Consider the following 22,498-nt stretch of genomic DNA (forward strand, 5'->3'; position numbering starts at 1 on the left):
GAACTTGTGGTTGGAATCTTTATTCCGAGTTTATGTCAGGAATATACTGTCTCATGTGTCTTGCTCTTTTCCACGTATTGACTGTGTGACCCCTAGGGCACTGAATTGTGTCCTGACCTTTAGAGAAGAAACTTCTCTCCCTGCCAATTGCATTGCATATAGCTGTCACTATGTCTGGTGACTTTATAAAGCAATGATTATAACTGATTGTCATTCATAACTTTTAATTATTCTTAATCTTCATCTTTGTAGATGAAGTTTTATGAGATACTTGTGCACTCAGGCTTAGAGCATGATGACAGCCTCCTTCATAGACTTTTAAAGATTAAAGAGAACTCTTTCATTTCATGATATTATTGCCTGGCTAGGCTGTACTGTTTTAAGGATCAGGTAGATGCAGGAAAAGTGAGAACTCAGAAGTCTCTTTTATTACAATAGCAAAGAAATATTAAAAGTGTAACTAAATTGTTTAGGATATATGTATTTAATATAGTGATCACTTATAGATATAATCAAGGCCTAGGAAAGTAATAGAATATATAAAATTATAGACATCGTGATAAACTGGAGTCTTTGCCATGTTAAGGGAATTCCAGTCTAATTTCTAGACAACATGGTGAGTACTAGATGTCTAACATGCTGTGTTAAGCATTGTAACGTACAATTTCTAGCTCAAAGTGCTGCTATTCACAACTTTCTAAGGATTGATAGTGATTTTAACTTTCCTTCAGGTGACTACTCCTATAGGTAAAAATACATTTTTAAATTAGCGAATTATTTCAGGATTGGAGAAAGCATGAAGTCTTTCTGTCTGAAAAGAAGAATAAAGACTTGATTAGTCGTGTACTCTAGGAGTGTTCTTTGTTGTACAGCCAGAGTCTGGGACACAGTACAGCCGGAGTCTGGGGCAAAGCCGTGTTTAGTTCATGGCTCTGAAAGCAAACAGCAATAACGTCTTACTGTTTTTAGAAAAAATATAACTTGTAATGAATATTCCTATTCAGTAATTTAGCAAGTGTGCTTTTCCTATAAGCTTGAAGTCTTGTAACTGTCGGTAAACGAAACTATGTCATATCTTTAATGTATTTTTTCTGCCTAATAGGTTTCAGGAAGCTCTCACTCACTTTGAGAAAGCAAGAACCCTGATTTACCGTCTCCCTGGAGTGTTAAGTTGGCCCACAAGCAATGTGGTTATTGAAGAGTCTCGGCCAGAGAAGATAAAGGTAACTGTCTATTTCTTCAAGCATTTCTTGCAAGCTATAGAAGTCCGTCTGCACCGACAGACTCAGGTATTGGAAAACAGAGGTAGTGGTGCCCTGCCCACAGCTCCACGGTGGGCATTTCTCCTTCAGAGACTGATGCTGGTCACTGACATGTGTCATGTGTTTCCCATGTACCAGTCACATGCCTTCCATTTATCACTGTTCCATAGCAGCCTCTGAGGTGGGTACTGCGACCATTCACATCAGACAGATGGGGACCACTGAGCTGAAAGATGAGCTCAGGGTTAAACAGCAAGGACGTGGCAGAGCTGGAGTTTGAGACCAGGCATTCTGGCTGTACCAGTTACTACAGAAAGGTACAGTGTCATTGTTTTATTAGTCAGTATTGCTACTGAGATACACTTAAAGCCTTGTAAAACTGAATTTAATGTGAAGATGCTTTATTTAACCTGGAAAGTCTAACTTGTGTGTGAGTGGATTACATTAGGCCTTTACTTCTCCTTGTGATGAACTCTGGCCTGTACTCAATACTTGCTGTAGGCTGAAGCTTTTAAAATAGCGGAGGTCTGCTTTTGTAACTTAGTGGTAAAATGGTAAATAGCTTAATTAAAAGTAGGCAAGAATTTAAAGAGATTTCTGCAAAGGAAATATAGGGATAGCACAGTGTTATTCAGCATCGGGGAAATGCAAATAAAAACTACAGTGAAACACCACTTGTTCCCTGCCCTTGGGGTTGGGGTAGACAGTCAGCGGTGTAAGGATCAGGGAAAGGAGAACCCTCATCCATTGCTGGTTATAAGGGAGACAGTGCAGGGCCTTTGAGGAAGTAGTTTTTCCTTGTGAAACAGAGATACCCTGTGACCCAGAGGTTCTACTCCTAAATACATATAAAAAAAGAAAACACGTTCTCACAGAAACTTGCACATAAATGTTCAGAGCAGTACAATTCAGAATAGCCAAAAAAGAGAAAACAACCCACCTGAGCATTGAATGATGAATGTATATGAAAGAACTAGGACATGCCGCAACATGAATGAACCTTGAAACTTTTACAGGGGGCCAGGGAGGTAGCTCAGCGATTTGTGCTTGCCTGATAAGCACAAGGTCATGAGTTCAATCCTCAGTACCAAAAAAAAAGACACTATTATAAGAAGCTGCAAACAATGGCCAATTGTATGATTCTGTATATGGGAAATCTCCAGTAGGCAAATCTAAAGACAGGAAGTAGCTTAAGCCACTAGCCAGTGTGGTGATGCACACCTGTAATCCCAGAGAGGCTAAGGTGGGAGAATTGCCAAAAGTTCAAGCCCAGCCTGGACTACATAGCAAGACCATGTCTCAAAAAAAGTGAAAACAAAACAAAACAAAATGTAAAGGGGGGGGGCATAGCAAAACATCAGGGTTGTCCTAAGAATTATTCAGCTTTATTTGCCTAATGCAAATAAAGGAGATTTCTAAGAACTATAAATTTTAACATGAGGTTTACTGGTTATAACCTCAAGTGATTTTGATTTTCTGAAACTCTATATAAACGGAATTTTGTTCAGTGTTCTCTCAGCACACCTCTGTATCAGCTTCCTTGCTGAAGGAAAAACATCGAAGTCATATACATTGGTAACTAACTAAAAAAATTTGCTGAATTTTAAAAAATGTTTTGGTGGCTAGAAACTATTAGAGTCACAAGTATTTTCACTGACAAATTGGTATCCTTTGATCATTTTGTTTTAGATGATTTTAGAGAAATTTGTGGAAGAATGCAAGTTCCCTCCAGTGCCAGATGCAGTTTGTTCCTATGCGAAGTGCCTTGGAGTTTCCAAAATCCAGATATATGTGACTGATCCGGACTTCAAGGTAAGTGGTGAATAGAGAGTGGAGCACAGACTTGCAAACCAGTGCTGGAAAAAAGCACTGGGCTGGGACAATTAAAGAAAAAAAATAGGAGCTGGGGATTTAGCTCAGTGGCATAAGCACCTGCCTTGCAAGCACACAGTTGAGAGTTCGATCCCCAGTATCATAAATAAATAAATAAATGCAAACAAACCTGGGCCAGCATGGTGACCTGTGAGGCCTGGTTAACTAATTCTTGTCCCCTTCCGCCTGCTGTTGCACACAACTGCTTTCTCCTTAGGAACACAGAAAACAGAATCAGATTGTTACCTATGATTTTTTGTAATTCTAGTATCTTGTCAGATTTGAATCCAAAAATCTAAAGGCCACTGATAGTGTGTTAGCTCATAAAGACAACCTGAAACCAAGTCTGCCACTTAACTGAGTAATTATGCTGTTAGTCTGTTCTAATGTGAGAAGCTGAAAGAGAATATAAAATCCAAAATGCACAATAGATATTGTAAAATGGGAAGCAGCTGTTCAGAAGGAAAGAGAAACTGGGATGGGGGAATGGAGAAAAGAAGGAAGGGAAAAGGAAAAAAAATATATTTATATATGATAGTTAAGATGGTTAGCCAGGCATGGTGGCTCACGCCTGTAATCCCAGCACTCTGGAGGCTGAGGCAGGAGGATCGTTGCAAGTTCAAAACCAGTTTGGGCTACAAAGTGAGCTCTCTATGCCTGAACTGTATAGTGAGACCCTGTCTCAAAAAGAAGGGCCCGGGATTTAGCTCAGCTGCATGAATGCCTACCTGGCAAGCGCAAGGTCGTGAGTTCAATCCCTGGTACAAAAAAAAAAAAAAAGAACTTTTTATAGAAAGACAAAGAAGAAAAGATGGTTATAGTATTAATTTCTCTTGGTTCATTGAAAAGAAATGGTTGTATTAATGTAATTCGGACAATTAAGCACCTGTGTTTTGTTCTCTAAATTCTCTAAGATGCAGTGTTTAACCATTGTTACCCTCCTATTGCCATGTTTTGAAATTTTTTTGTCTTTAAAATTTAAAAAAAATAGAAATTAAAAAAAACAAGATAGTAGCTATTCACTCTGCCCTATCTCTGGTTAGTATACCAAATGACTTAATGTTTATTGCAGTGTTTGGTTATTTGATAAGTTATACAGGATCATGAGGCTATCAGCTGTGAAAGTAAAGATGCCAGTCAAGTTCTTTGCCTCTAGAAGTGGGCATGTGGGGTGCAAAAATGTCTATGCCTCCACAAGGGGTAGTATGTTTAGTTTTACTTGGTGCTGTCTTTGTGTGGTAAGTGAATGAGTCTTTGTGCAGAGATTTCTTTAAAGTGTGAATTAAACTTTTTTTAAACCCCAGGGCTTTATACGAATCAGCTGTTGCCAGTACTGTAAAATAGAATTTCACATGAACTGCTGGAAGAAGTTGAAAGCGACAACCTTCAATGATAAGATTGACAAGGTAAGGCATAATCAGATCATCTGGGTTTATTGGTACATTTATTGTAGGCTGGTTTTTTCACTCTAAAAAACCTTTGGTTTAGGAAAAGTCTTAAATAAAATATAAATTATTTCTTGAGCATTCTGAGCATAATTAGAAAGTTTTAAATTATAATTTTAATAATAAAGTAGAAAATGAGTTTTTTAAAAGTTTCATAAAACTATAAAAGCAGTAATTGTAGGAGCTTTTAATAAAACTCTTTAACTTTTGTATTTTGAATGTTATGTACAAAATGTGCAAATTTTAAAATATAGGTTTTAAAATAGGTACTAACCATTTTAGTCCTTCAGATCCTAAAAGTATTGATACAGAATTAAGGTCTCAAAATTTTTATTTCCTGCCAAAATTTGATTAGCTAATTTGTATAAAGAAATCAACTGAAGCTTTTACTATCCTTTCTCATGAATGGGTTAGTGGGGTACTGTTCTCAAGATGATTACTAAGCCATTAGTTGGAAGGATACTTTGAAAGAAGGCACAATTTTATAGTTATACTTGCATTTTTAAAATTTATTTCTGAAAAATGTGTGTATTTTAAATTGTGGGCTCTTTTCTGTCCTGCATGGGTCTGGGTAGACTTAGTGATCTTGGGGAAAAACGCAAAATGATTGTGATAGGCACCTCTTAGCAGTGGCGGGTAATAAGTTTGGTGTAAATGAATTTGGGTTTGCCTAGCTATAGGCTCACTGCGTGGTCTTAGCCATTCCCATCTGAATGCCCCGTGTGAAGTGGCCTTTTCTAAGATGCGCTGTCATAGTATCTTGTGGCTTAGCACAGAAGCTTTGTTTCTTGATTATATTGTGTGTCCTGAAGTCTTGCCTTTTTTCTTTTTTTCTTTTTTTTTGGGGGGGGGGGGTACCAGGGATCGAACTCACAATCCCATGCTTGCCAGGCAGGTGCTTATGCTGCTGAGCTAAATCCCCGGCCCCTAGTCTTGCATTTTTGACCAGGGTTGAGTTGTAGCAACATAGTACTTAACTGGCTTTGTTCTTTGTTTCTGAATCCATGTTGAGGAGAGGCCTTTTTCCTGAGCATGTTCCCGTTTCAGAGAGGAAAGAGTAACAGCACCCTATATAGTGTTTCTCGGTGCTTTTGTTTAGACCTGGTCTGTGTCAGTGATGGAAAACCTTTTAGAGCTTTCAGTGGTAACAAACAGCCCGCTACGCACGCGTACCGAAGGTTCGCCACCACTGGTCCACATCATGGCTGCTTACCTTGCAGTGACCAAAGCAAGTCACGTGGTCAGCCCCACATTCCAAGATGCATTCTTCTCTTCCCCCCTGCCCCCCGGGAGGCTCTGCCAGGCAGACGGCAGTGCCCAGGCACTGTTCGCATTTCCCCAGAGGGGTGTCCACCATGTTTGGCAGTTCTTGGGTGGTTAAATGGTGCACCATATATAGGCTTATTCCGCATGGATGTAACGTTTGTCTTTTTTAAATTCAAATAGGATTTCCTGCAAGGAGTTTGTCTTACCCCTGACTGTGAAGGTATCATTTCTAAGATTATCATCTTTAGCCGTGGTGGTCGTGTGAAATGTGAAGTAAGTATCTGACAAAGAGAAGCTTCATTAAACTGATAACCAAAAGGTTTATGCCTTCTAAGCATGTTTTAAATTTGTGGAAGATGTGTGATTTGGATCTTGTCTTTTTCAGGAAAAAGTGAATTACATCATTTAAGAAAATATGGGAAATACTAGGGTGTGCGTTGCCACAGTCTTTTATTCCCAAATAGACAATGGAAGCTTTTTTTTTTTTTTAATACTATTTCGGTTTTGCTGTTTTCACTCATTTTGATCACTTTGTTGTCTTAGTCCTCTGCAAGCTTCTGGGAACTGGAGGGAGGAGAGGGGCCTCCCGAGGAGGGCAGTTCCGGGCGCGGCGGGGCCTGGTAACCATGCCCAGAGCCTACTGGGTCTTGTGCTGACTCTTAATCTTTTCAGACTTCTTCCTAAATTATGTCTACTCTTGTTGCTCTTTTCAGTAAATTGTTTTGCTAAACCTTTCTGGGCTTCTGTCTGGGTCAGAACATCATCCCTGTTCTCTATCAAATTGAGCCTTGCCTATGTGTGCTTCTGAAAAATTTGTTACTTGTGGTTTTGTGCTTTATGTCATGGGAGTATGAGACAAATTTTGGATGTCTTTGTTTTATTTAAAGTTTGAACACAAGGTCATTAAGGAAAAGGTTCCTCCAAGACCTATTCTGAAACAGAAATGTTCTAGGTAAGATTTTTAACAATCAGTGATTTTTATGATGTCTCCTAGGTTATAATTCTGTTAAATGCAGATTTCTAAATTGTGCTGTTTTTAAAATTGGCGGTGCTTTTATACATCCAAATAAGTATTTTAAAAATTATTTTTATGGATATTTAAAATTTCAGAGTACTAACCTAGTATGTTTAAATACTAAAATTTCAAATCAGTTATTATTTAGTGATTGAATTTATAAATAAAATTGTAGCATTTCATGTTACAAAATCACATTTGATTAACGGATTTGGCCTTTAGAAAAAGTTATATATTTTGCTCTCAGTTGTTTAAACTTTAATTCCAGAGCATTTTTCCTTTTTATCTCTCTTCAGCAAATAATTTGAACCAATGACTCCTTCTTACCTTGAAATCCTAAATGTATTGTCTAAATGATTCACTTCTCTGTATCTTTTTGTTCAGATCAAATAATTCCAATCCTTTTTTCTTTTCTTTTTGGTCCTGCTTCTTGTTTTTCATTCTAAAAAGTGATTTTTTCATTATTTGTGACCAAGAAAAAGCAAAAGAAAAGATGAACAGAATTATTTGTTGGAAAGAATTCGTTGTAACCAGACTAATCAAATTACCATGTTATGGGTCGTTATTGGGAAATGAAAGTAATATTTTCTTATGGGATCTTTCTTTGAGAGTTTTTGCTATCTTACTGAGTAATTTATACTACTCCTATTTAACTTATATAATAATTCATATACATGTAAATAACATCTATAAAATCTATGCATTGCCTTCTTAATTTGAAGTCAGTTAACCATACCAGTTATTGTGTTTATTAAACAAATATATCCCTATTTTAACTCAACTGATAACAGATTTTTACACTGAATAGATGATGTAGGTTCTAACTAGGAAGTAATATGTCTAACTTACTGGTTGGAGAATAGTTTTTATAACTGGCAAAGGAAAATAGTTCATCTGAGCTTATAACAAAAATGAATTGTCACTAATTGTAAATGTTTATCAGCCTAGAGAAGCTGAAACTGAAAGAAGACAAAAAACTGAAGAGAAAGATCCAGAAACAAGAAGCAAAAAAATTAGCACAAGAGAAAAGGGAAGAGGACTTAAGAGAAAGTAATCCCCCCAAAAAGGAACAGCAGAAAGGTAGGCGAAAGTCCATGACATAAGATAGTACATACAGTTATTTTAAGGTACAAATACAATTATTCATAGCATAGGACCTCATATTAATCATTATTGAATCAGAATACAGATTCAAGTTTGAATTTTAATGCTATCGATGAAACACAGATTTCAGGTAGTGTCTTAGAACTATCCTGTTACTCCAAAGCATCAAGTGACTTGGTTTGAAAAGCTTGCATTTTATTTTATTTTATTTTTTATATTTTAAAGAACATTTATTGAGTTGTCTCCCATAAGGCTATGGAGATTGTTGGGGCTCCCTACTAATGAACAAGGACTGGAGAAATTTCTCAAGGCAGCTGCCTCCTTATTCATGAATTGGAATCCTGTCCAGTATTTCCCCAAGCCTGAAGAGTCCCTCAAGAATTCAAAATTGTAAAAAAAGGAAAGAAGTATTTTTTGAGCTCAAATATAACGGGCTTGCATTTTAGAATGTGATACCCAGGGATCCACACACTGGGCCTGGTACAGACCCCGGGGAACTGTGTCCCCTGCTCAGAAGGGGACACAGTATCTGACATGTGGGATAGACTTGAAGCTGAACTGCAGATTTAAATGTCAGAAAAATGTTGAACTCTCAATTAGTTCCTACTTACCTGAAACAGAACTAAGTCCAAATAAAGAGATAGCTCAGAAAAGGTCCCATAGAGATTACTACTCTGCCGTTATTCCCAGGTCAACACGGACTCTCGCATGGATAATTTTACTGTACCCATGTGCAGTGTCCATGTTGGCCAGTGTATTTATTTTCAGTTTCGAGTTAAAGTTTTCCCCATTTTCTCCTATTATGGCTGTGTTTACAAAATAAAATAATTTCCACTTGCTCTCTGCTTTTCATAGTGTTCCAATAATATATCACAAATCAAATCAAAATGATCTTTCTTCAATTTTTTACAATGAATGGATTTTAATTTTGCATGCTTCCTATTTATTGAATATAATTTAGTTGATGAAGGCAGGTTAAGACTGTTGAGGGCCAAGCCAATACCTTAATTTAGAGGAAATACATTTTAAATGCTATTACATAAGTAGTGTGGAATGAAGAAGTTAAACCACTCACTTTATGTTGGCTTGAATATGAATTTCCAAACTTTTTCAAAGGTATAGTTAAATACTTTTCTAATTGAAAATATCGTCACTAGTCTATATAAAACAACAAAAAATGAAGGAGTCATTTTCGTATTATGTAATGTTATATTGTTTCAGTTCATTGTTACAGTGTGTATCATTGCAAGCAAGTCTACTTATCATCTGACTTTTGTTACTTGTCCTTAGAACCTGTAAAGATTGTTCAGAGATGTCCGTTCCTCGATGACAGAATTCTGCAGTACCTGAAGCAGTCCTCTGATAAAATTAAATCCGGTGTCCTGGACGCTCCCAAGCTCCTCAGAGAATTGGTTGCATGGAAAGTTATGACCACCGAGGACTACGCGACCTGCTTCTCTAACAAAAATTTCCCCACTGAAGCAGTGGACGACGTCCTCAGCTACTTGATTAAAGAAAATAACAGAGTAAAAACGAGAATATTTTTACACGTTTTGTGCGAGCTTCAGGAAATGGAGCCCAGCGTAGCCAGCTGGCTGCAGAAGCTGAATGGCTTTGGTACGTCCTGGATGTGGAGAGCAGTGTGCATTAGTGGAAGACTAATATCGGCCTTTAAATCCTTTCTCAGTTTCCTGCCAGTGTATTGTCACCCTGGCGATTGATCCCAGCCCTTCACACTGAGCTCCTATACTCCCCACCCCTTATATTTTGAGGCAGAGACTCATTAAATTGCTGAGTTGCCCAGGCTGAACTCCAACTTAGACTCCTCCTGCCTGAGTCTCCCACAGATCTTGGATTATAGATTTGTGCCACTTTGTCCAACTTTATTGCTGACTATTTGACTGCAAATATGTACGGTTAAAAATAATAACCTCTGATAATTTTTAGCTTATTTTATAGATAGGTTACCATCAAAAGATGTAAACCAGAGAAAGATTTGTCAGGGAAATCCAGATTCGCATGATGCTAATGCTTTAGTAAATGTGTAAGCTTATGTGATTGTGCACAGATCAGCATTTGTGTTAAAAAATAATCTAAAATTTGGATCCTATGAAGACAGTTTTAGAAAGATTAATTAGTAGGACTAATTGCTTAGGTTTGCTTCAGGCAAACCCGTGTCTGAAAACCAAGAGAACTTGTCTGGGTGGAACTAGGCTACTGGGACCCACCGGCGTGCGCAGCAGTGGCTCTGCCTGGACTCCCAGTATGGCAGGAGGGAGGGCCAAGGAGGATGTGTCCTGGGCCCCTGCAGATGCATGGTCCAAGACCCACAGGTACCCATGGAGGCAGTGGTGTCTATCACTAGGAAGGGTTACTTTGGGTCTGCGCCAGCGCCCCATTTATTGTGGTGCCCAGAATAACAGTTGGCCCCAACACTGGTTGATTCAGGCAGCTGCTTCTGGTGAAAAACTAACAATGGCCACAGAAGTAACATCAGGCTGGGCGTGGTGGTGCACATGTGTAATCCCAGAACCCTGGAGGCTGAGGCAGGAGGATCGAATGAGTTCAAGGCCAGCCTGGGCTCCACAGTGAGTTCAAGGCTGATGTGAACTACATAGCGAGACCCTGCCTCAAAAGTGAGAGCAACAGCTCTCAGCAGCAGTCCCGGGGGAGAAGCTGCCAGCCCCTGCTAGCCACCCGCCTGCTGAGTTCTGCAGAGGCAGCCGTCTGGACTCTAGGCTTTCAGAGGTGTCAAGTATGTCTGTCGGTAGAGGCAAGGAAAGGTGGCAGCTGACTCGGCATAGTTAGCTAGGTGCTCCTTTGTGAGCCTAGGTCTCTGTGCGTTTCTAGTCCCAGAAAAGTGCTCTCCAGTGGTAATTGCCACTGGTGTCCACAGTGCAAGTGTGTTACAGAGTCTTTGCTATTTTAATTGTAATTTGCTGCTTTGTTGTTTGTGGTTCCTGGAAAATTTCTGCTTAATTTGCTGACTTACAGAGCTCAGGCCTGGGCAGGAGGTGACCGTGCTGTGATAGAGTCATTGTGGGAAGTGACCAAATGCTGTTTTTGTGTTTCTGCTAATAGGAAATAAGGTTTCACCATCTTTTCAGGAATGTGTGAGGTGGCAGCCTCCCTGTTTTCTGATCTAGAGGATGAGGAATAAAACCCAGAATAGTGATCACCTTGGTTTTCATGGAGGAGGATATGGAGCCATGATAGTTTCGGGGGAAAGGAGCTGTACTTTGTGGAGGAGAAAGTGCGCCCATTCTTTTAAATGCACTTGGAGAGGTTTTTTGCATATTACCGATGTTTTGTTGCCATGAAATATATATAGGAAAACTTTGCTGATTACAATTTGGAATTAAAGTCATTATGAATTAGTGAAAAGATAGTATATTTTTAAAAGAATTTAATGTCATTCTCATCCCTTAAGTATTATGAAAATAACTATAAGCATAGAAGCCTTACTTCACTAATTAAAAAACTATTATAACTTTTATACAGTATTAACTGCTATTTTTAATGCATAATAGCCTGAATGAATCTGTTGTTGAGCTCTGATATGTTTTCACTGACAATATAAACAAACAGGAATGGAATGGAGTTGCTTGCAGAGAGAAGCAAAACACCTGTGTGATTGTACAGTGAATAACTTTTTTCTTGTGATTTGGTTTTTGTTTTTATTACAGGCTTAGATGCCACAGGAACTTTTTTCACCCGACATGCATCATTTCTGAAGGACCTTGACTTTACCATCATGACTTTCCTCTGGAATGAGAAATACGGCAATAGACTGGACTCCATAGAAGGAAAGTCCCTGGAGTACTTCTGTGAGCCCACGTCACTGAAGGAAGCGCGCTGTTTGATCTGGCTGCTGGAGGACCACAGGGAAAAGTTCCCCGCGCTGCAGGGCGCGCTGGATGAGTTCTTTGATGTAATGGGTATGTGGACCAAGTTTGGGCTTGTGCTGATCTAATCCTAGGGGCAAAAATCTGAACATTTTAAAAATACTAGTTTATTGACCAGGTGTGGTGGTGCCCGCCCCAGCACTTGGGGGGCCGAGGCAGGAGAATATTAGGCCAAGCTGGGCTACATAGTGAGTTTAAGGCCAGCTTGAAATACATAGTAAGACTTTCCAAACAAGGCAGAACAAAAATCTAGCTTATTTAAATGCTTAATGAAGAAAATTAAGAGACCGATTACAGTACAGTTTATCTGAAGAATTTGAACAATGGCTGATAGTGGTGACTGTTAGGTTAGGGAGGTGGAGACGTGCTGGGGACTTTGAAGGAAGGACTTATTCTGTGTTTCTTCCTGTGCGAGGACAGGTTACGTCCGCATCATGTGTCTGGGCTTCTCATCAGCAGCCTCCCTGCCTGCACACACCCTGCGTCCGACCCACTCCCCGTCCTGCTCCGTCCTGTTTTGCTCATGCAGTTTCCCCAGAGCCCTTCCTGAGCTTCCTTGGGCCTTGATCCTGAAGACTTTACGACCCTGTCATCTTTGTTGCCATCATATCTCACTACGGCTCCTGTGACACTGGGTTTCCGTTGTTTTTCTCTTTGTTTTGTTGCCAGTAGAACAGGGGCTTCTGGACTGTCTTGCAGGTCACTGTGTGCCCACACCCTGGCCTAGGGGGCTCCCAGGAGACACTCACATAGTGCTGGGCTGTGTATGTCTGGGTTGTTGGTTTCCCATTTAGTCATTTTGCCCTTGACTTTTAAATTAAACTTGTGGCAGCACCAGATAAAGGATAGAACACAGTCTGTGCTCCTGGTTACCGGGGTAGTTTGGAGGCTTTAGGGTATAGTGGGGAAATGGACAGGGTTCAGTTGCCTCACAGAACCTTCTCTTTTCTTCCTCCAGACAGCCGCTGTACTGTGCTAAGGAAACAAGACCATGAAGAGCCGGTAAGCTACCTGACTGCTTAAACCCCTGTGTTCTACTTTGCATTCACCAGAGGTCCAGGGCCACTGTTTGTCTGCATCACCCGTGGCCCCAGAGCCAAATGGGAGCACCTCTAGGTGATGGTGCACTGTTTCATTAGACAGTCACTGCCGGGCTTCCTGTTGGAATCAGAGCACAAACTAGACAGTTTCTGTAAAGATGCAGAGCGAATAAGTGTTGACAGTAGAACGAGCCAAGGCATTTCCCAGTCATTTCTTAGAACAAGAATGGTAAGTCACCTTCAGTGTTTAAAGGTGTGATGCGTTGCTCTAGGAAAAAAGCAGAGTCTGTCTTTCAAGTAGGTCCATATTGAGTTCCAGCCAAGAACAGTTCCAAAACCGGCTTTTAGTCTCTCTGGAAGGTGAGAGATGCTTCCACTGAGGAGCAGGGTGAAATGCTGAGAGCAGCAGGATGGGGTTTTCACCGAGAGAGGCACCCAGCACTACACCGGGGATCAGTCATTTGTTCTGAGGCTCCTCATCTGCTCCCACGGATGTTGCCCTGCTCTGTGTGGAGACTTAGTGCCCCCTAAGGGGGGGAGAATGTGGCCTAGCCAGATGTGGGAGGCTTGGAACCGGGAACATCAGTGAAACACTGCTGTGTACATGACCAGGTTTCCTCACAAGGGCGTTCAACACTGGAAATAGGATTGGTGTGTAGGGACAGTTAACAGCGCTAGGTACTGTCCTTACCCTTGTTCTCTTTTCTTAGTGTAAGTCATGGCACTTGGGCTGATACCCTATAGAATACTACTTTTTGTTAAACATTTCATGTACCTTTAACGTACAGCTGGAAATGGAAATCAGTATGGTTTATGATGATCTTCATAATGTTGTCGAGGACATTCTGATTTTTTTCCCCAATTTTTAGATAACTTCTACCAAGACCAAGAACAAAGGCAAGAAGAAGAAGCAAAAAGATACAAAGGTATGAAATTATGTATTGATTCTTATGTAACCCTTACAAAGTAATCAGATACATGGGAGTAGATGAGAAGTAATTCCTGGAATATTTTGAAACATTTAGTAGAGAAAGACTTTAAAGATATTTTAATAGTCACACATTTCAAGGAAATTCAAGTGCATTTCACATTTAATTAACTCTTTAAACAAACTTTTCACTGTTGTATATATTCTCCAGATAGTTTTGTGTGAAAGCATTGCCAATAATTTGTAGGGCTTTATGTGGGTGACAAGTGTCCAGGAAGGCTTTGGGGTCAGAAGCCGGGTTCATCTCTTGGATCTACTCAGCGTTGAGTGAGTTGACTTCCCTGGTCCCCACCTGAACGACATGAGTAACAGTGATACCCACTATTGACAGCTAGTGAAGGTAGTCAGTGCCTAATAATTGTTATGACCAAACTCAATTTCATGCGGAGATCAGAAAGCAGAATATCTTCTAAAATAGTTACAACAAAAATGATGAATTCCCATCCTCATAGCAACCTCAGGATTGACAGGGTCCTTTCCTCCTTTTCACTGAAGACTGTACCCAGGCCCATGAGAGAAGCAGGGTATGGTTTTAGAACTCACAGTTGGATCTCTGGGCTCTCATGTCTGTCTCCGCCAAGGAGATGGGCTGGGAGAGTGGGCAGTGTGGGGACAGGGCAGGTGAGTGCCCCGCACAGCCTCACTGCGTGTCTCCATCTGGAATGGGGATTAAAACTGAGTGACCTGCAGTTTCGGAGCATTGCAAACTGCCCTGAGTGCTCTCTGGAGTTGGTTTCTGGACGTTAAAACTTGCATTATTCTGTGTTCCTGTTTGCAACAAAATTTGGATAGGTTTTAAATACTGGAAGTTGATATGATGTCTTATTGTCAGTTTCAATGTTAGTCGTTTTCTTTCATGACATTTTAAAGTAGAGAATCAATGTCATTTTTCTGTCTTTTAAACCAGCTGATGGTAATTGGGTCTGTAACAAGTTCGCTAGCACCAAATAATGAGACTTCCACTTCAAGTCACGACTCTAAGTAAGTATAATTTTCAAATTTTTGCTTCCTTTTAACTCAGAAGTTTTTACTTAATAAATCATGTTGATTTAATATATTATTATAAAATTTTATTTCCTTAACTTTCTAAAGATTTGCATTCACTATGACAACTTATGTGACCAATCTTGATTGAATTAATAGCATATCTTGCCATTGTTAAGAACTCAAAATGAGTTCAAGTTGCAAGACTGATGATATTTATTCAGTAAATGTACACTGGGAACTTACTATGTGAGAGGTACTGTAGGAAAATATTTAAATATCTGGGAATTAATCTTTACAGTATTTGGTAAAGAGACTGTACCATTGGTAATTAACTAGCGTTCTTTTCTGTAATAGGAGGGAAAATATTTTGGAGGATGTATGTGATGTTATATCACTGATTTTCAGCCCTATCTGGAAACTAAAACTTAAAGAAAAAATAGATGTAACAAATAGAACTAAGGAAGAGCAGTAATACTTTTATATTTTATTGCTTTATCAGTCTAATACCCCATTCTTTTTTATATTTCTTAAAGGAGTTATAAGAACATTAAAATTTTCAGTCATTCTCATTGATTCAGTGGAGGAGGTGTTTTAATAAGTTAGAATAATAAGAGCTGATCTTAGTCCACTTGGGCTGCTAAAACAATGTACTATAAACTGAGTGGCTTACAAACGACTGACACTTGTCCTGGAGGCAGGGAAGCCAGGTCAGGGTGTTGTGAGGGCCTCGCACAGGTCCATAGGTGACACCTGTGTCCTCCCATGGGCAGAGGGACAAGGCTGCTTTTTGCAGCCTCCTCCGTCAAGCCACCGATCCCTTCCAATGGTCTCTGTCCCCTTGCCCTGATCCCCTCCTGACAGCACTGCCTTGGTGATTGGGGTCACCATAGGAAACTTGTGGGAACCGAGACAGACGATAGCACAGCCTTCACTGAGAGCAACACTTCGGTTACGGTGGATGCACTCACCTGAGTAACTCATCTGCTCCAGCAGATAAGTGAGTCCTGTGATGCCTGCAGCAAAGACAAGGGCACAGGCGCAGGCCATGCAAGTGCTTCTCAAGAACAAAAGCTTGCGAGAGAGCCAGAATTTACACCATCCTGCTGGTTCCAAACCCTCACTCAAAGGACTGCACCCTTTTAATTTTATTTTTTATTAGTATATGTTTGCAGTACACAGAAATTACATTCGGTAGTTAACATACCCTGATTGATGTATTTTGAAATTTTGGGGTTTTTTTCTTCTCTTTTTTTTTCCTTTTTATCCTTGAAATAAAATGGATTTGGAAAACAAATAAGATAGTTGTACTACTGATTTCCCTGAGGTCACTGAAGAGAAAGATTGGTACTGGTATTGTTTGGACAATGGAATGCAGATGTCCTGTGCTCTGGGTGAAGGATTTGGGGGTGACAATACACAATGTATGTACCATTGTTGTCCCTGATTGACATGTTTTGAATTTTTTTTCTTTGAAATAGAAAAGCGATTTGGGGAAAAAAATAGTAACAATTAAAATACTGATTTTGAAAAAAAAAAAAAAAAAGAAAGAAAGAAATGGTTTTCAGTCTGAGGAATTGCTGCATATACCTATCACACATTGATCTTTTTTTTCCACTGATCCAAATCCCCGCCCTCACCTTGATCATTTTTACTTTCCTTCCCTCTCTTCTCTTCCTCAGATCCCCTTTCCATTTCCAAAAAGCTTCCTCTCTTTCCTACCGTCTTTTATTTTGCTCTTCAAATTATTTAGCAAAGCCATAGGACATTTATCCTCCTGTCTGGTTTATTTCATTCAGCATTACGCTGTCAAAATCCATCCATTTCCTGCATATGACTCAAATTTGTTCTTCACTATGGCTCAGTAGTACTCCCATCATATATATATATATGTATGTATGTATTTTTCTTTCTTCATCTGTAGGCTGCTTGCATAATTCAGCTGTTGTAAATTGTGCCACAATAAACTTGGGTGTGTGTGTGTCACCGTAATATGGTGACTCTAACCTTTGGGGAAGACATGCAGGAGAGAGGTGTAGCTGGGTCGCATGCAATTCCTATTTTTAGTGTTTTTGAGGAATCTCCATAGAGGATAAGGAAAGCATATGGAAACCACACCAAGTTTCCATTTCACTCTAGTGAGAATTGCTGCCATCAATGGCTCAGAACTAGCAAATGGTGGTGTAGTTGTGAGGAGAAAGGAACCCTTTACAGCACTGTTGGTGGAAAACTAAACTAGTACGACACCTTTTTTAGGGTATTATCGTCTTACTGTTTTTTAAAACATCTTTTCATCAATTACCTTTTATCTGTCTTAACCTCACCTACACTGACATTAATAGCATTTTTGTTTAAAAAATTTCCTTTGTCTCTTAATTCTTTACTGAGCTACAATTAGTGGAGCATTAAAACCAGGAGTTTGATGAGACTGGGCTGCTGGTAGCAAGACAAATGTCAGACGTGACTCTTTCCTGACTGTAACTGGAAGGGGAACTTCTCTGCATTAGTTTTCTGGTGGTGCTTTTTTAAGACTTGAAGTCATATAATGTTTTCATCGTTTTGTTTATTTCACTTAAGTATTTTTCTGGCCTGCCCAGAAGTTTATTCAAAGAATTGTTTCTTAAATCAGCAGACGCAAAGGAGACCCCACTGGCCCATTCGCAGTGCCTGAGCACCTCCGGCAAGAAATAGAGGAGTTCGAGGCCCTCTACGAGCAGGAGCGTGTTAACGGGTACGTAGTAGTCCGCAGTAAGAGGCCTGCGGTGTTAACCTGAGGCAAAGCGCTGCCCCGCGGGAGCACGCCAGTGACATCCCGCATCTGGGCACGCGGAGAGGCTGTCCTTCAGTTTATGTCTCTTACATGTATTAAAGAATTCGTTTATTGCTCTGTCACTGCTGGAGAAAAGTGTCTTTAAAGCCTTTCTTTCTGTTAACCAAAGTTAAGTGAAGATTTTTGGCTACTAAATTTAAAGACTAACTGGGCACTGTTTATCAGTTTGAGCTGCTTCTAAGATACTCTCCTGCTTCTAACAGATTCTTTCCACTTGGAAAAGGCTCCTGCAGTATGTCCTGATGGAACTGATGAACAGGGCTTTCACACATGATCTTTTTATCATGAACTCCAGGGTATTCATTTGTCAAAGAAAAATACGATTATTTGACCTTATTTTCCTTATGTTCATGCATACACAAGGCCCTGAGATAAATCTACAGCTCTCAAGGGACAGAAAAAGAAAGAAAAAGGAAATTGAGGGATGTCATCTCCACCATAAAATTAAAACCTATCTAGATGCAGTCATGTGTAACTTATGATCTCTTTGGTACCTGACAGGCTGAGGCAGGAGGATTGCAAGTGTAAACCCTACTTACACTTACAGTTAGTGAGACCTGTCCCAAAAGAAAAAGAGCAAAGAGGGCTGTGGCTCAGTAGAGCACTCCTGGGTTTAACGCTCCTTCCCCAAAAAGCACTATTCTGAAAATCATTTCGCTCATCCATTGTAAGATTATTCTTTCTATTTTTCTAAATCCATCATTTTTATTTAGTCTAATTATTTGCCATAGGTCCCTGCTTTTTATTTTTTTTTCTTAGAATGCAGTGCTGTGTAAATCCTGTTTCCATGGGGCTCCTAGATAACAGTGTGGAAGCAGCTATTTAATTATACTGGTTCCTCTTAAAACATGCTAGAATTTGCTCCTAATACCCAGAACTAAAGCTACAGTATGTAGTTTCAGTAGCTTTTCTCTGGAAGAATTTATTGCCATTATTAGTGAGAAGAAATTAAGTTTATGAGAAAAAAGACTGATCTGTCTTTGAGATGGAAGGTATATCTGACAATAGTGGAAAACCAAGAAGTTAGAGAAAGTTGTATCTCAAAACGTAATTCTTGATTCTGTGTGGTAGTGCTATAGATCAAACGCAAGGCCCTGACACTGAGCTGTGTCTTCAGCCCTTTTTAAAACATTCTGGCCGAGCATGGTGCCACACACATGTCATCCCGGCACTTAGGAGGCTCAGGCAGAAGGATTGTCAGTGTCCAGGGCCAGCCTGGACTCCATAGTGAATCCAAGGCCAGCTTGAACTACACAGTTGCACTCTGTTTTAAAAGAACTTTTTTTGAGGCAGGAGGATCACTGCTAAGACAGCGTTTCACTGCTGGGCTCAAAACTGTGCTCCGCCTGCCTCGGCCTCTCAGAGTGCTGCAGGTGGGGTACTCCACCGCGCCAACAAAGCACAATGTCCTGAATTCCAAAAGGAAGCATGCGAGGTTGATCATTTCTGTCCCATGCATTTATCTGTTGTGGCTACTGTACAGAATTTTCTTTGGTGTCAAGAAAGTATTACTTTTAACTTTCTTTCTAAATAATTTGCTCTCCGTGGTGGCATTAACTTACTAAAACAGCTCCAGGGAAGACTTGTTCTTCAAAGTGTTGTCTTCGTGGTTCCTGGCTAGTGTGGCTTGCATGCTGGTTATGCTTTTGGTGTCACAGAGCGGATTCAGAATTCACTGAAGAAGCAGCTCCCTGAGCCTGGTGTAAGAATGGGAAAAGAAAATGCATCCAGAAATGCAATAGACAAACCCAGTGCAGAGCTAGATCAGATTGAAGGGTTTTGACCCCTTAATTCCCTCCCTGTGGGAACTGAAGTCCCTCTGATTACTTTCTATCAGTGACATTTTAATAAATAGAGTCATGGTATCCAGATTGAAATACTTTACTTTTACTTTAATTTACTTTAATTTCTTCTCATTGAATATTTTTCTCATTGACATTGTTGGGGAATTGGGATCCTGAATAAATTTCCTTGCTTGTCTTTTTTTCTCTTTTTTTTCAGCAGTCCTGGGGACTGAACCTAGCACCTCTGCACGAAGGTCCTGCCTCCCCAGGCCTCTTTGATTTTGAGGCAAGGTTTTGCTAAGTTGCCCAGGCTGGGCCCAGTCCTCCTTCCTCAGCTTGCTGCAGTGCTAGGGTTACAGATCACACCTGCCTGGCTTACAAAATGACTTTCTGATTCTCTTTTGCTTTTTAAAAAAAAAAGTAAAAGATTCCTTTCCAAAAGTAAACATTTTTTTGTTTATTGTATTTTTATCTTTGTTGGTGGGGAAGGCTGTAAAAGCAGTAAGAAATGAATAGTGTTTTGCTTTGGGAAAATAAACATTTTTATCTGACATGTACCATATTTATTTATGGTAACCAAGTACATGTAATTTTTTTCCAAGTCATTTCTCTCAGTATGCAGAGGAAACTGGCCCTGTGGAAATAGGAAACAGGATACTCACTGAAGAATACGAGTTTTTCCCAGAAGAAACTCGAAAGATCTTGGAAAAAAACGGAAGCTTGAAGCCTTTTCTCCTGGGATGCCCAAGTTTTGTGGTGATTGACAACTGTATTGCCCTGAGAAAGGTTACATTGCGGCTCAAGAAAAGAAGAAAGAGGAGAAATATGAAAGCAAAGGCAGACGAGGTTTCAAAAATAGAAGAGTATTTACAAGCTAAGCCGTCCAACCCAGCTGCTGGCGGCACTCAACCAGATGGACAGTCCAACCCGGCATCTGTCACGGCCTCAGCACCAGCCTCGAAGGACGCCAAGCCCATGCTGGCACCTGCTGACCCCCCAGGTCCCGTCTGTGAAGACAGGGAGCCAAGGTCTGGGCCTGAGAGCTCTTCCAGCTCAGTTTCTGAAGTCGAGAAGCCTGAAGGAGTCTCTTGTGATTCTGCCAAGTTCCTGCCCAAGGCTGACACACCAGCTCCCTGGGCTCAGTCACACGCAGTCACGACATTCTGTAGCTACCAGCCTTTCCAGGGAGTTGGTGTGAGCCAGACCCCCACCACGGACATGAGTGTCCTGCTGGGCATGCCCCAGTACACCAGCATCTACACGCCCCCCTTGGCCGGCGTCTCCTCTGAATTCCAGCAGCAGAGAGCAACAGTCCCCCTGATGCCCTCTCTTACAGCCAATGACGTGCCGAAGCAGAATGCCCTCTTGTATTTTAAGGATCCCAATTGGAATGCTGAGAAGGCTGATGGTAAACCCATTGCCTCTGAAACAAAGATCCCTGAGGACTCTGGAAAGTCACAGCATGACCCGAGTGAGTCCCACGGAAGCGAGGGGGCATTGGGGAGCTCTCACAGCAGTCATGAAGTCACCACAGAAAGTGGCCCACGCGCACAGGAGGTTGCTGTGCAGGTGAGATTAAAAAGATCTTAGCATTGCAGCCAAGTTTTCCTTTTAATTTTCATTGCCACTGTTTTTAATAAAATCTCTTAAAATATTTGGTTTTACATTGATTACTGGAAATATTTTAAGTATATGAACCCTTTTGTGGAAGGTAGGAGAGGTAATTTTGCCACTCACATGTTTGGATCCAGTAAATAATATTTTGCCCTGCCCACACCTTACACCAGTTAAGAGCCAGGGTCAGCAGGTGGAGCCAGGGCGTCACCCCGGGAGGAGCAGAGGTGCGGAGCAGGGTATCCGAAGTCTGATTGCTCATGGAGAAACCTTCCCTCCTCACCAGGCACACCCTGCCTGGCAGTGAGGGGGAGCAGGCAGGTGGCTCCCCAGAGAGTCGGAAAAGGAGTCCCAATGAGGCACGTCCAGCTTCTGCCAAATGGGAGAAGGAATGGGAGCGTTTAAAGAGAGACAGCCAGAGAAAGAGATAAGAGCCACCCAGAGAGGGTTCCTTCTGCTCAGCTTGGGAACGTGTGGAGCCATTCCACTTGCCTTTATAGGCTGAGCTCACGGAAGCTCTGTTGAATTGGACCTTCCCTCATCAGTTCTGGTGCCTCAGGAGCTTTGAAATGTATGTGCAAGAGTACGAACCGGTGGCATTCCAGTTATAACTGGTGCTACAAGGTAACTTTTCCTGATGGAAATATTGGTAGAAAGCATGGAACATAATCTAATTTGAAAAAATCCTTGAAAAACTTGTGGATGTGTTTTAAAATGTTACTTAGTTGACTGGAAAAGCAAGGTAATTAAAGCATTCTGTCCCATAGGTGGCTCCGACCATGAAACACCAGGAAGTCAATACCGAGCCGTTCAAGCCTTTTGAGATGCAGCAGGTGAGTCACGATTGTATAGAGCTGTTTGAAGGTTTAACTTGCATTAGCTTACCTAAGCAGAAATGACGAGTTACAGCTATGTTAGAGCCAGCTGGCTCCATATAAAGTTGTCATGGAAGAAACTTTAGAGTCTAACAAAAACTTGTTTTTGTATTGTCAAAATTTGAGAAGAGAAGGCAAAGGATAAGGTAAGTTTTTTCTAGCATATTCATTTCAAAGTGTAATGGCTTTAATTTTAATTTGTATAATGGTCATGTTTTCACTTACACATCAACACATACATGAATGATACAGAAAGATATTATCAAGACCCTTAATACTTTATGAATGATTTAATTAGAAAATCTGGATAGGTGCTGGGGATATAACTCAGCAGCACAGCGCCTGCCTAGCAAGTGTGAGGTCATGAGTTCAATTCTCAGTACCCCCTAAAAAAATCTATATAATGTACTTTGTTAATAAAAAGTTGTTTAATATACTTTGTTAATACAAAAGTTGTTTGTGAAGTTGATACAAAGGTATAGGAAAAATTCCAGTCTATCTTTTGACTACACTG

General features: G+C 40.5%; 1 protein-coding gene across 6 annotated transcripts in view; it reads left to right on the plus strand.

The window, feature by feature from the left end:
- The window catches only part of Ttc3 (tetratricopeptide repeat domain 3), a 130,455-nt gene that overhangs the window by 81,424 nt on the left and 26,533 nt on the right, over nt 1–22,498 (plus strand). For 4 of the 6 annotated variants that reach the window (XM_063224500.1, XM_063224496.1, XM_063224498.1 and 1 more), the window contains 14 exons: nt 1,103–1,223; nt 2,952–3,074; nt 4,439–4,540; nt 6,026–6,118; nt 6,733–6,797; nt 7,804–7,940; nt 9,255–9,581; nt 11,651–11,902; nt 12,828–12,871; nt 13,779–13,835; nt 14,805–14,878; nt 17,511–17,612; nt 20,098–21,064; nt 21,877–21,942. In XM_063224500.1, the coding sequence (XP_063080570.1) occupies nt 1,103–1,223; nt 2,952–3,074; nt 4,439–4,540; nt 6,026–6,118; nt 6,733–6,797; nt 7,804–7,940; nt 9,255–9,581; nt 11,651–11,902; nt 12,828–12,871; nt 13,779–13,835; nt 14,805–14,878; nt 17,511–17,612; nt 20,098–21,064; nt 21,877–21,942 (2,530 nt within the window). The remainder of the gene's footprint in view (nt 1–1,102; nt 1,224–2,951; nt 3,075–4,438; nt 4,541–6,025; nt 6,119–6,732; nt 6,798–7,803; nt 7,941–9,254; nt 9,582–11,650; nt 11,903–12,827; nt 12,872–13,778; nt 13,836–14,804; nt 14,879–17,510; nt 17,613–20,097; nt 21,065–21,876; nt 21,943–22,498) is intronic. The other 2 variants (XM_063224497.1, XM_063224499.1) reach the window with 1 other exon arrangement.

Source organism: Cavia porcellus, unplaced genomic scaffold, assembly GCF_034190915.1.
Source record: "Cavia porcellus strain 051 isolate PalLab524CR breed Dunkin Hartley unplaced genomic scaffold, mCavPor4.1 scaffold_15, whole genome shotgun sequence".
Classification (NCBI taxonomy): Eukaryota; Metazoa; Chordata; class Mammalia; order Rodentia; family Caviidae; genus Cavia; species Cavia porcellus.